General features: G+C 37.6%; 3 protein-coding genes across 6 annotated transcripts; 1 reads left to right on the forward strand and 2 right to left on the reverse strand.

Annotated features, from left to right (window-relative positions):
• The first annotated feature begins 1,269 nt into the window (after positions 1 to 1,269).
• On the forward strand, positions 1,270 to 3,708 carry LOC128733855 (zinc finger protein 37 homolog). Its single transcript, XM_053827690.1, has 4 exons — positions 1,270 to 1,509; positions 1,565 to 2,636; positions 2,692 to 2,924; positions 2,977 to 3,708. The coding sequence occupies exons 1-3, from the start codon at positions 1,336 to 1,338 to the stop codon at positions 2,838 to 2,840; spliced, it is 1,395 nt and encodes a 464-aa protein (XP_053683665.1). The 5' UTR covers positions 1,270 to 1,335; the 3' UTR covers positions 2,841 to 2,924; positions 2,977 to 3,708.
• Positions 3,610 to 13,353, reverse strand: LOC128733862 (spermidine synthase). Of its 3 annotated transcripts, none has more exons than XM_053827702.1 (5): positions 13,179 to 13,353; positions 5,372 to 5,506; positions 5,017 to 5,157; positions 3,927 to 4,524; positions 3,610 to 3,869 (listed from the first exon to the last, which is right to left on the reverse strand). In XM_053827702.1, exons 3-5 carry the CDS (start codon positions 5,142 to 5,144, stop codon positions 3,735 to 3,737), a joined length of 861 nt encoding a protein of 286 aa, XP_053683677.1. In that variant the 5' UTR covers positions 5,145 to 5,157; positions 5,372 to 5,506; positions 13,179 to 13,353; the 3' UTR covers positions 3,610 to 3,734. The 3 variants fall into 3 exon arrangements, with proteins under 3 accessions (XP_053683677.1, XP_053683675.1, XP_053683676.1); XM_053827700.1 differs by having other exon boundaries at positions 5,317 to 5,506; XM_053827701.1 differs by lacking the exon at positions 5,372 to 5,506.
• On the reverse strand, positions 6,558 to 9,503 carry LOC128733859 (uncharacterized). Of its 2 annotated transcripts, XR_008411949.1 has the most exons (3): positions 8,933 to 9,503; positions 6,938 to 8,383; positions 6,558 to 6,875 (listed from the first exon to the last, which is right to left on the reverse strand). XR_008411949.1 is itself a non-coding variant. In XM_053827694.1 (2 exons), the coding sequence occupies exons 1-2, from the start codon at positions 8,956 to 8,958 to the stop codon at positions 7,450 to 7,452; spliced, it is 960 nt and encodes a 319-aa protein (XP_053683669.1). In that variant the 5' UTR covers positions 8,959 to 9,503; the 3' UTR covers positions 6,558 to 7,449. The 2 variants fall into 2 exon arrangements, 1 of the variants encoding a protein (XP_053683669.1); XM_053827694.1 differs by having other exon boundaries at positions 6,558 to 8,383.
• Positions 13,354 to 13,807: the final 454 nt, after the last annotated feature.

The raw sequence follows: 13,807 nt of genomic DNA on the forward strand, positions 1-13,807 counted from the left end.
ATGGAACATAGACGAGTTGGGACGATGGCTACATTCCATCATTCCTAAGGTATCGACGAAAGCATGGTTCAAGGGATTGAATGTAAGTAGAGATTTCATTCGCGTGATGTCTATCCAGCTTTTTACGCGCTATAATGGCGGACGCTATAAATTGTGTTCGTAATATGCGAACAATCTTTTTGACAACTCTGCATACATCAAATCTTACACTCTTCTCTTGCAACACTACCGTGCTCTTTCTTTCGTTTACGCCAAAGAAGGAAAGCAAAAATGTGCGAAATGAAAACAAAATTATTGCTCTCCTTTTGCGTAAACGAAAGAAAGAGTAACACTGCCGTACAGGAGAAGAGTGCCCAGTTTTGATGGATGCAGAGTTGTCAAAAAGATTGTTCGCATATTACGAACACAATTTATAGCGTCCGCCATTATAGCGCGTAAAAAGCTGGATACAGAGTGGCGACAAGTCATCCCAAATGTATGCAATGCGGGTTTTCCAAGGTGTTTCTTTCTCTTTCCTGCATACGCGTTGGATAAGTCGTCTGCTCGATTGGAACGACACTGACAGATAATTGAAGATAGAATTAACAAAAGGGCGAATGTCGCAAGCGTAAACAAACCGAGTGAGGGTTGATTTTCCTATGCTGGTCCAGCAAAAAGTTACTCTCACCCAAGGGGTCGGACACTCAGCACATAGTGCCCCGGCACTGCAGAAATATCAAACGGCACACCTCTAAAGCCTTATAAAAATAACATTTATAGGGCTTTACACACCTCCGGTTCAATTTTACATATGAAATGGGAGCACTGCCAGTTGTCAAAATCATCTCGCATGGTTGCCAGGTCTATCAGATTTTAACAAATTTAACAAATCTTGCAGTTCGGCACTTTCGGTACAGCACCGGCACAGTTCGGTTCGTTTCAAGTCGCCTAACATAAAAACGGCTGTGCCGAGTGTCCGACCCCATGCTCTCACCTGGTTTGTTTACATTTGCGATATTCGCCCTTTTGTTAATTCTATCTAGAATTATGATTCCAATTTTGACATTGTCGCCACTCTGTATATAGTCCCCCTAGTATAGTGAATTCGGGACTTCGAAAATAAAAGAGAGTTTTAGGCCTGTTCGCACTTACACGAAATCCCGTTCCGAATTGTCAAAACTTGCATGAAAACAAAAGCAAAAATACTTCCTTCTCTTTTTTTCTCACACAAAAACCAAACAAATATCAGCAACACCGTCATAGCGAATAGAGCCCTTGGAGCCCTTGCTTAAAGAGCTAGCTAGCCTAATTTATTTAGTAAGTATCAAAATATCGCTACATATTTGTTGCATAAAAATGTCTGCAGTTCAATGCGATTATGAGCTTGATATTGATTTGAACCATGTATGTCGCATATGCGTTTCGCAAACGGATACCAACGAGCATATGTTTAACATATTCTCGAACATCATTGTTGATGGTTTTCTAGCAAAACTTCCAGATATCATATTGTTCTGCGTGGATATTAAGGTATGCAATATTAATTTATATAGGTAGAATATATTTAAACAGAACTATATTTTAGGTTGTTCGAAAAAATGGAATTTCTTGCAAAATATGTCAAAATTGCCGAGAAACACTGCTGAAATTTTACGTTTTTAAACAGAAGTGCCAACGTACAGAACAATTACTGCAACAGGCTATTCCAACTAGTGATGGTAATAATCGTATAGCAGTTAATTCTGCAGAGGCTTCAGATGAAACACAAGTTGGACTCCCACTCAAATTGGATGAAGAAATAGTTGAATTTTTAGACGAAGCAAATTTCTATCATACGCAGGCGACAAGTGATGAATCGAATTCTGAGACTAACCAACATCGTCAGTCGGATGAGAATTTTGAGAGCTCAAGTGGTAACCCGGATCAGTATTCAGGGAAACATTGCGAAACTGAATCGCTTTCTATAAGTATAGCTAATAATGATCAAGATAATAGAGAACGCGAACCAGAATTACAGTTAAACGATAAAATGATGGTTCGTTTAAACGCAGATGAAGCTCACACTATAGATGCGCATAGTTCTGCGTTTAGTAAACATTGTGATACAAAAGAATATCTCCAAGAAGTATCTTCAAAGGATCACGAAAAACTCAATAATAATTTATTGATTTGTACAACATGTGGTAGAAAGATTAATGGAAAAATGCGCCTTTTGCGGCATATGAGACAACATGAGGGTAGTGCTAACATTATTGATGTTTTTATGTACTATATCTGTGAGATTTGTAAGATGGTCTTTTTAAAACGTGATAAACTAAGTGATCATTTGCGCCTGAATGAACATCCCATGTTAACGAAGGACAACAATAATGATAAACCATACAACTGCAGTGTTTGCTCTGAGAAACATTGTAGGTTGGATGACATGAAGCAACATATTCTGTCCCATTTAAAACACTTTTCTTGCCCTTTCGATGGTTGTGGTTGCGAGTACAGTTCATCTGCTCGACTAGCAAACCACATTAATAGTAAGCATATAGAGTATGAGTCATACAAATGCTGCCATTGTGGTTCAGACAAATTCGAGTCTATGTTTGAATTACAAGAACACCTCCGTAAAAAATGTACGGAGAAGAAGTTTCACTGTCACCATTGTGGTACGGTATTCGAATTTTGTGTAATTCTATAATATAATAAATTTTTTCCTTACAGATAAAAAATTTTCAACATCTAGATCATTAGCACAACATCTGAGGTGTTTGGAGAAACGACACTGCTGCATCGAATGTGGAAAATTTTTTGCCCAACCTGGTGAACTTACATTACATTTGCGAACACATAATGGGGATCGACCATTCTAGTGTACCGTTTGTGGCAAGAATTATCGTACTGCTTCATTTAGGACTGCTCATATGGACTCTCATATTAATGGCAAGACGTTTGAAGTAAGTATCGAGAAAAAAATGTATAAAGCAATTTCATAAACTATAATTTTAGTGTCATTTATGTGGCAAAAAATTGCAATCACGTACCTGCTACCGTAATCATGTGAAGCGTCATTCGGAAGAGAAAAAACACGCTTGTGATGTTTGCGAAAAAAAATTTTACACAAAATATAATGTAAAAGTGCATAAAGCGAAAGTGCATAAATTAAGTACGGCTAAACCATAAAAATTACATATACATAAGTATTTTGGTTATTGGTTAAGGCATATTTGAAGAGGTATTTTGTACTTTTTCGATGTAAAACTAGTAATTATTATGCTGCCGGCAGCTGAGCGCGGTACACTCTAGAATAACTTTAACTCGCAGAAAAAATTCAGCCAGGACTTCGCGAATCAAAAAAGGTTGGGAACCACTGCTCCAGAAAGCAGTTCCTTTTCCTTGCTGACCGGGAACGAACGAAGTATCGAATAACAGATATATGCAAAATTAAATGAGATCGTACATTCGTAACTACGCAAACATATTGCTCACCCTAGCAAACTCACTCAAGGCGTACAGCAATGCGGATTTAACGTTTGAATTGAAAATTCGGGATTTGGTATGTAGAGTTGTTTAATAATTCTCGACTGATTCGTGTTAAGGATAGTGATACATATTCATTAAATAGCTTTTATGATTGTCACTATGAAATCGATTTGTACTTTATATTACGTAATTCCAGTTCAACATCATAATAGACAATTTATCACCTTTTTGAATATTGAAAATACCCATACCTTTTCTTTAAACATATAATAATTAATTATAATTCAGTAAAGAAACTTAGCAGCGAATCTGGGAAGAGTAAATGCACTGCGGTGAATTTCTGTCGTATAGTATCGAAGTTTCATCCGATCAATCTCTTCATCCGTGAATGTTTTAGTGGGTTCATTTAGTTTCGTATCCTGTAAAAAACATATTTATTTACATTTGTACAATTGTACAATTGTACAGCAACCTACTTCATTCAAGCTAGCAATGAAATATCCAATTTGTCCGGACGGATAGGACGGTACTGATGCTAAAGCGTAACCAGTAACAGGGAAATGTTTTCGGATGTGGTTCAATGTGTCCTTGACGAGCGTCTTATCCACCCAAAATGAACCACCTTGTGAACAAATAATTCCATTTGGTTTTAAAGCTTTTTTGGCAAGTCCGAAATAAGATTCATTAAAAAGAGATTCGGCTGGTCCAATCGGATCACTACTGTCGGTAATAATGACGTCGAATTCACCTTCTCGCTGTTTCATATATTCGAATCCATCGCCGATTGTTAACTTTAGTTTAGGCGAATCAAATCCACATGCCATAAATGGAAGATATGTTTTAGATAACTCCACCACTCGATTATCGATCTCAACCTGATGAACCTCATCTACCATTGGGTGTTTAACGACTTCACGAGCTACACCTCCATCTCCTCCACCCACGATAAGTACTTTCTTAGGGTTTGGATGACAGCAAAGTGGAAGAAATGCTATCATCTCCTGGTAAGCAAATTCGTCTCGTTCAGTACATTGAATAATTCCATCTAACACCAATACAGTTCCGTATGTATAGCTGTAATAAGAAATTTCTATGATTTGTCGGAATATATTACGTTACAAAAACGCAAGAGAGGGTATGCATTTACAAATATAACCGTCATTTAACATATGTTCAATATTGAACACATAAAAATAATGAACACTCCATAGCATCACATTCGTTAGAATAATGTCTACATGTTTTCCGGAACTTTTAGGAATTCAAGAAATATCTTTACACGCGTTTCAGTTTTAATTTATAGACACGCCTGTGCGTGAATACATTGTTTTAGTCTTTCGTGTTAATTGAAACTGCAATACATAAAAAAAGATATAATTTAAAAAGGTAAGCAATAGATCACATTTTAAAGCCCTAATTTAAACTATTATTTTAACTAGTGCGTGCCTGACTGGACCATGCGCTAAATAACTGCTAAGTACTTATTATCAGCGCAATAGACAATTGAACATGTGTTTCTAAGCTAATCTCAACAAGTGTCAAGAACTCTTAACCTTATAAACTTACGTATCAAGTATCTTGATGTCCTGGTATTTTGACCGTTCTTCATGAAGTACTTTTTTGACTTTCAGTGAAAAGCACTGACCTGGCCATAGTTGATCGGAAATTTCACTGAACCATTCTGAGGAATCCATCGTCGCCACTCTTCTGAAATATGTATCATGTTTTTATTACGCTATTTAATACTACAAACTTCCTGTGAATTTTTTTTATATTGTTAACATTACACAAAACGCGATTATAATTTAAGAGGTCTAAACCTTCAAATTTATCGAATTTTTTCTATTTGTATCATCAGATACTCACAAACTACAGCGGTGTCTCTAAAGTCTTAACCGATTGAAGCGAAAAGTAACACTACCTTTCGTTGGTTACTGTTCTGTAATGCGATCCCGATAACTAACACCACGAACACCACCGAATCGAACACAAATATTGATAACGACACTGACACACACGGCTTGAGAAAAGTCAAGATTGTATATACCGTATATAGCTGGAATCACACTGACCGTCAGCGAACATCATCGGCAACGTATCGTAACGGAACGTCAGTGATGGTCGCATGCATTTTCAATGAGCGCATCGCATTCACACGAGTGCCTTGACGTTCCGTTATGTGACGTTCCGGACGCGTGTGAATTCGTACATTGAAAATCTTGAAAATGCATGCGACCATCACTGACGTTCCGTTACGATACGTTGCCGATGATGTTCGCTGACGGTCAGTGTGATTCCAGCTTATATACCGTTATAAGCTGGAATCGCACTGACAGTCATCATCATCAACGGCAACGCCACGGAACGGAACGTTTTTTTTTTCTTCTGTCCCAGATGTCAATATCATTCTGGTGTGTTTTGGGCACCCCATCGGCAGGCAACCATGTTTTCGCTGCCAACATCTCGTGTGTGCGAAAATGAGATAGCATGTCAGCACTGCGTTTCACTCAACTGCTAGCAGTCTGATTTGGGCCCGCTGTCAAATTTTGAGCCCAGGACATCCTGTCGCTGACGTTCACTGCAGCTCGTTATAGAGATGTCGATGGGGTGGTTTTGGGCCAGTTTCTATGACTATAGACACTTAGATTTTATCACCGAGCACGGTAAAATAAATTGCCGAGATCCCAACAGCTGAGATCTCGGTGAAAATCTCGGTAAAACATTGAAACACCGAGATCTTGGAAATCCAAAACATCAAACAACTATCAAACTTTACCGACAATCTCGGTATTATTTTTCCAAGATATCCGGTAATCAATACTGAAACTCGGCTGAAATTGCCGAATATTCGTAAAGCGTAAGCGACCCAAACTGTCGAATTTTAACGAGATTTTCTGTAAAACACTAGCTGAAAATGCCGAACTACGGTATTAATATGCTGAAAACTCGGTATTTTTAAAGTTTATGAAAATCAATAAAATTTTGAATAAAACTATTATAATCAACCAATATGCGCATTTTCTTATTTTAAACAATTATTGTTTAACAGTTTAACGGTGTAATAGTATTATAGTTAATAGTATAAACTTTTGAAATATAAAGGCAAAGTTAAAAGAAATATAAAGGCAAAGTTAATGGTAGAACCACGTAGAACGAGCAAATTTTTCACCTGTAGTGGTTAATTTGCCTATTGAAAAAATTGTTGCTCTGTTAAACACAAAGAATTGCTTGTCGTTGGGCATGCAGTTGGTGGCAAATACATCGTAACATTCGCATAGTCTAAGAAAGCCTACTACTGCATGGCAACAGCCAACGGGAATGTTTTATTCTTTCCATGAGATGACGCATTGGCCTCCACACTGCAACATCTCACCACGAATTATTAGCGCTGGATTCACGTTATGGGTTGGGAGGGAATCGTCAACCTAGAGAAATGTTATTCATATTTTATCTTCCAAAATTCAGTACAGTAATAAAAAAAACTTACTCCAATCCATTGCATTGGTTCAAAGGTGTTGCGGTTGCATCACGCGTGCGCTTACAGCCTCTGGTAGGGTTCTTAGACCGGATGATAGCCATTTTAACTTTACCGGTAACAAAACTGCTGTCCATCGCGCACAGTTAATTTTTGACATTGCTTTCCGAAATCTCGGTAACACAGTTTGTGGCTTTTTTCAGTAGCATTTAACGAAATTTCGTTAAAACGATATTGAAGTACCTAGATTCGGCACTTTATTTTACTGAGCTCGGGGGTTTACTGTTTTACTGATCTTCTCGGCAAATAAGATTGCAGTATCTCGGTAAATAAGCTTCATTTCCGATATCTCAGTAAAATAATTTTCCAAGTTACGGATTACGGTAAAACGAGAAATGTTTACCAATATCACGGGAAAACAGGCCTATTTTTGTGTAGTTCGGTATTTTACTTTACCGAGACTTTATTTTGGAATTAAGTGTGTATGCCCTGTTGTATATAAGGTATCGGTTGCTTACGGTCTTTTATATTTCTAGACCGGTTTCTTTTACAAAGTCTGTAATTTCTTTATATAAACTTGTGTTTTTTGTTTTAAATACATCTATTAGTTTTTTGTATTTTATGAATGAGTATTTTATGCGTATGTTGTTGAATTTTGTACAGTGTAAAATAAGATGTTCGGCCGTCTCGCTTTCTTCACATATTTCGCAATTTGGGTTCTCCGTTATTTTCATTTTGTGTTTCCAATACTTGGACCAATCATGTCCTGCCATTAAACGATTTAGTAATCGAACTTGTTGTCCATTCAGTGTAAGACCAATAAACCAAGGTTTCGCTTTGATCTCTGGTTGCAACTGGAAAAATGTTTGTCCTTTCTCTTTGGCGTAGTCATTGTACCATGTATTAGTTTTTAGTGTTTTACGACTTTTTAATATCCAGTAAGCATCTTTGTAAGAAATTTTATTTTCTAAGATTTGACCATCTATTGTACCTCTTTTTGCTAATTTGTCTGCTATGTCATTGCCGATCACTCCAATGTGACTAGGTATCCATTGTAATGAGATGTTCCACTTATCTGCTGTTTCCAATATTTCATCTACTATTTCTTCGCGTTCGTCCTGTTCTTTTGCCAACTTCAAGATTTCACAGGCTGCTCGTGAATCTGTATATATCACAGCTTCCTGCAGATTGCTTTCTGCTATAGTGTATAGTGCTACTTTGATCGCAATAAGCTCTGCTTCCGTAATGCTCACTTCGTTCGCAAGATGGTAAGTTATGCTTTTATTTATTCCTTCTACGTAAATTCCAATTCCACATGAGTGCCCTTCTTTTGATGCATCGGTGAACATGAACACTTTTGTGCGTCCTTTATAGGTTCCATAGGGTGTTTGCAGAGTGCATTTGTATTGGAGATCTGTTGGGCAGGCAAAAGTGACAGCTCCATATAAAACACACGGGCTGGGAAGAGCAAAATTTCTTAAATGATTTGTTTTCTTAATTTAAAACAGAAATTACAAATTGCTTCATACATATGGCAAGGTAATATATCTGTTTACTAAATCAAAAAATTATTTTCAACAAATAAGCTAAGACGCGGTAGCAATGATCAAAAATGTAACTATGACCTATGTTAGCGGGATAAAATTAAACAAATATCAATAGCCAGCAGTTGCTTTCGGCTAAGAAAGCAATTTATTATGCTAAAACCAATTTTATATTCCGTTACTTTCAACTTGGCCTATGCCGTATTTGCTTCAAACAACAGTATATTTGGGACACCAATTTAACGCGAATTCACCGAAATCCTAGTTACCAAAAGTCAGCATATATTTCAGGGAACATTTGTCGGTTACTTTGACTTTTAGTTGCTTTAAAATGATAAATAAATAATTTTAGAAAAAATGATAATTTTATCCAGCACGTTTTTGCTGCTTCGAATAGGAAAATATGCAATGTGTGCCCTACAGATGTCTTGCATGTGTGTGTAGCAAAAGCCCTATTTCTCACCATTGAGTATTTATTTCTATTGCCATCCAACAGACCTCATAGTCCACAGACAAGTGAAGATAGAATTAACAAGTATATACTTAGTATTGGCGCTGGCATTGCGGGTTATTTACAGGTTATGTTCTGTTTTGCTATGTACTGTACTACAAATGTCAAACTTGTTTACATTTAACTTGTGCAGATCAATAATAATCATACAGCGTTGGTAGGTTAAACACACTTGATTCTTGCGAAAAATGGTGCGGAAATACTACGTACCCAAGTAACAACGGTAGCTGAATTGCAAGAGCAATGGCTGTTTACGGGTCGGTTTAAGGCGATCAAAGCTGCATAAAGTAAGCACTTAAATGGTGTTTAAATAAGCGATGTTTAAGCTACTTTAAGTTTTTCAAATCAGTTCTCTCCCAAAAGCTGATAAACAAGCTTAATAGCGGATTTTTCTGCTAAACAATCTGCTTCTCAACAGCCATAAACATCAAACCGTTTTACGGCTGCTTAAAGGTGTTAAAATGTAGAGTGGAAGCTTTCATTAGGCTCACAGCTTTCAAACTACTTTAGGGCTGCTTAAAGGTGTTAAAGTGGCTTTACATACTTCTACAGCCTGAATTCGTTAATTGGGCCACGACTGCACTCCAGCTGATTCGCTAATTGGGCCGACTGACAGTTGTTAGAAAATTCTAAACTCGAAAATTCCATACAATTTTGACATTCAAGTTGTCACATAGCCCAATTAGCGAACGCCCAATTAACGAACCGCCCAATTAACGAACCACCAATTAACGAAACTTTGCTGTACCAAGTTTTTTTTTCGGCTCACAGTACACTTATTGTCAGATCATAGAATTTCGCAATTCGGCTGACAGCAAAAGCTTATCCGTTATCGACATTATCGACTGCTTCACGCTAGGCGGGTTAGGCTTCAGGTGTAAAGATATTCTCACTGTCTGTTCTGCAGATGCAAATGGGGCGGATCATACGGTGAGTGCTTATGGATCAAAAGATGGCTTGTTCAATTCCCGGAAAAAAGACATGCATTTTTAATTAGCTAGCTTACTTATACGAATTAAAGTTATTCGAAATTGAAAATATCGCGTTCGAAACATGTTTACAGCAAAATAAAAAAAAGGCCGCGTTTCATTTGTTAAATTTAGAGTTTTTTTTGGCTGCATAAAGGTTGATTAAGCGACTGGAAAAGCAGATTGCAAAACTATTTCTCGTTCTAAAAATAGAATTGACAGCATTGCGCAAATTGGCTATTTAAAAGCGCAAAAAAGTTTCTATTAACCCTAGAGCGGTCGCGCTAGTGTACTGAGTACACGCGTTTTCGAAAAACGCGAAAAAATCATCGAAATTGTAATCAAATCACTCCAGGTTTTGGTTGTATTCGAAGATCTACTCTTCCTCTTTCTAATGATGCCAAAATATAGAAAAAAGAAATAAAAAAAGTGGTCGAAAGATGCTTGTAAAAATGGTGTGTCCGCGCGCGTGTACTCAGTACACCAGCGCGACCACTAACGTAACTTTTTTGAAATGAAAAAAGTTACGCAAGCGGTCGCGTCGTGTACTGAGTACACGGCGGGCAATAACTCAAGTTTGTGAATAGTTAGAAGGTTGCGACTTTCGACAAAGTTGCTTATCTAGTTAAGACACATCCCGTGATATACAACAAAATTCGGAACTGATTCGCTAGATGGCGCTAGATGAAGCAATTAAATTCATTTAAGAATATTTTAAAACCGTAATGAGCTAAAAGGTTACTATTTACTACAAAGTTGTTTGTAAAGCCAAGACGCATTTGGTAACGACCTCTGAAGTTTGGAACTAGTCCGCTAGATGGAGTATACGGTGAAATTTAATTCATTTGGCGATATTTCCGAACCATGACGAGATAGAAGGTTGATGTTTTCGACAAAGTTGTTTATCATGTCAATATGCTTCCGATGAAGGTGAATTAAATTCGGAATGAAGTAGTAGTAGGTGGAGATGATGAGAAAATCAAATTATTTTCGGAATATTGCGGAACCATGATGGCATAGAACACTGCTGTTCGCTACAAAGTGGTTTCTGTAGTCAAAACACGTTAGATAACGTATCGTTGTCCTTTTCATCATCGATTGCGTTGTCAATTCCAGTCAATCAACAGCTATTTTTATGGTTTCCTGAAAGAAGCAATTGATACGTATTGCTTCAACTTTTATCAAAAGACAAGATGAAGAGCACAGACTGATCAAAATGCTTTTGACGAAGTAATTTCGTCGTCTACATCGTCTATATAGAAATATCACCAGAACAAGATTCCTGGAAACCCGTGCTGCGTTTCCATCACATTCTTAAAAAAATATTTTAGAGTGTTTGAGTCCCTATTCTTCCCAGGGTCGCTAATAGGTTTATTCGAAAACCTGGCAAACACGAATAAATGTCAAAATCTGGCGATCAATTTGACCGATGGGGAGGACTTTTTCGGGAAATGTCTTGCCAGTTTTGATCAACGCCGGTACAAAATGTTGTCTGAAATTAGGAGCGATGACTCCTTTGCAGAACGGAGAAACAAAAATCTGGCAAAAATCTGGGGCATTACCAAATATCTGGAAGATTTAGAACTTTGTCTGGCATGCAATAAAAAATCTGGTAAAATCTAGATTTATCAGCAAAGCAAAACCATGCATGGATATAAACGTCCTTCAGAACTTGATCCTTCTTTATCGATAGATATCGCTGCCGGTTATTAGAGTACAGGAAAATCACTGGGCTAGTGCAAAGATCCTATTAACTCTGAAGCGGCACCGCTCAGTCGAGACTCGAACATACGACGAGTGGCTTGTTGGGCCAGCAACGTATCCCGGAGTTAACTTGGCAGACAGGCATAATGGCAACGTTGATGCTTGCAATTATTAACGTGTGCGTGATGATAAAATCAAAGCTATTTGTTTTGCTAACGCGACAACACGACTAAAGTGCACTCTCTTGATACTCATTTCAAAACAGCTTGCTTTTTTCATTGGGCTCGAATTCTTTACTCTTTCCTTGTATTACGTGTGTGTTATTTCCTGTATGATATAAGTGACCGTAATAAGAATATTATAGAATTGTTAGGAATCTAATGTACATTTTTCATTCTCATTATCATAGCAGGAAATAAAACAAACAAATGCTCGTTTTGTATTGTTTTATGGTAAGTGTCAACATAATTCTAACATTCTAATGTTTAAAGCATTACCTCAACATACCATAGCAAGCTTCCCTAATAACATACTCATTATAAAACTGTACAACTAATTGTTATACAACTAATGTGAGTCATTAATAAATTGATTTAAATAAAAGTATCGTAAGTTTGCTACTTGGGTAAGTTGAATAAGTATCATGTATCCCTAGGTGATATGTGCATTATTCAGTTTGTCAACATTGTCGATGATTCACAAACTCTGTTTTGGGAAAATCGTCAAAAGAATACTATTTACAAACATTTTGGTGTTCTTTTCCAGACCAGATAAGCCATTTTACCGTTTATTCGACATAAGCTGAGATATCGCAAAAAGAAATATGATTTTACCAACTGCGACATCTAGTGGGACAGTTCTGAATTTGACCGATCATTTTCAAATTCGTCTTGTCTAGACACACAACTTTGTCAAAAACCGCCACTTTCTATCGTATCATGGTCATGAGATATCATCATAAGATTATAATTTGACCACGCGCGCCACCTACTGAGACAGTTTCAAACTTTGTTATGAATTTCCAAATGTGTCTTGTTCGAACAAATAACTTTGTAGAACACAATAACAGTCTATCTCGTCACGACTCTGATATATTAGTCAGCTGCAGACGTGGCTGCTGATTATCTAAACGGTAAGCGGTTCCGGCGGCATCGTTTTATAAGTCTGTTAGAAACGGATTGAGTCCCGAATGGATGCGGACAAACTGCCGGTGCTTTCAATTGTCGAGTTGATAACGTCCTGCACGACAATTTGCAGCAGATTTTTACCGGTTAGTTGATACATAATTTCAAATATACGCCAAATAATGTGGACTACCGCTAGCTTCATGCGCTGTTGTTTTTTTCCATCAAGGGAATTGGTGAAACTTTCCACAATTGAGCGCTGGATCGTACTTTCATTTAACCGCAACCCAATAAACTGACTGAGGCAGATATTCGACAACTTCTCGGTAGTAAACATAATCACAAAGTAGTAAACATTAGCACGAAAATATCCTAAATGAAAATAACTGCTGCTTTAGCGACCTATTTCGGCGTGATAACCGGTAACTCTGCGGGCGGCGGCACAGACTGTACTTATTCCAACACAACACCAGCAGCTGCTCCAGGCACCCTCAGCGATTTCGAAATAGATAGAAATTAAATTTAAGCACGGTCGAGTGTTTGATAAAAGGAATCCGATTATACGATTTACACTATTCCGCAAACACCGACACCGAACAGCTGTTTTTGGTAAACGTAAACATACTTTTGACACTTGTCGCTCAGAAAGTGCTGGCTGCAGGTAGAGTGACTATATACAGAGTGGCGACAATGTCAAAATTGGAATGATAATTATCTGTCAGTGTCATTCCAATCGAGCAGACGACCTATCCAACGCGTATGCAGGAAAGAGAAAGAAAAACCTTGGAAAAACCGCATTGCATACATTTGGGATGACTTGTCGCCACTCTGATGTATATAGTCACTCTAGCTGCAGGCAATGAGGTTTAAAAAGGTGTGGCAACTTAAGACATTTGATGGTATTAGTAGCGAAAAATCAGAAAACAACGTCAAACTACTAAAACAAACCGCGTCGGACGATGGGGTTTGTTTTTGGAGTTTGACGTCACGCTTCATCGTGATTGGTCGATTTACGATTCCACCCACACCAT

The sequence above is a fragment of the Sabethes cyaneus genome, chromosome 2, assembly GCF_943734655.1.
Source record: "Sabethes cyaneus chromosome 2, idSabCyanKW18_F2, whole genome shotgun sequence".
Lineage (NCBI taxonomy): Eukaryota > Metazoa > Arthropoda > Insecta > Diptera > Culicidae > Sabethes > Sabethes cyaneus.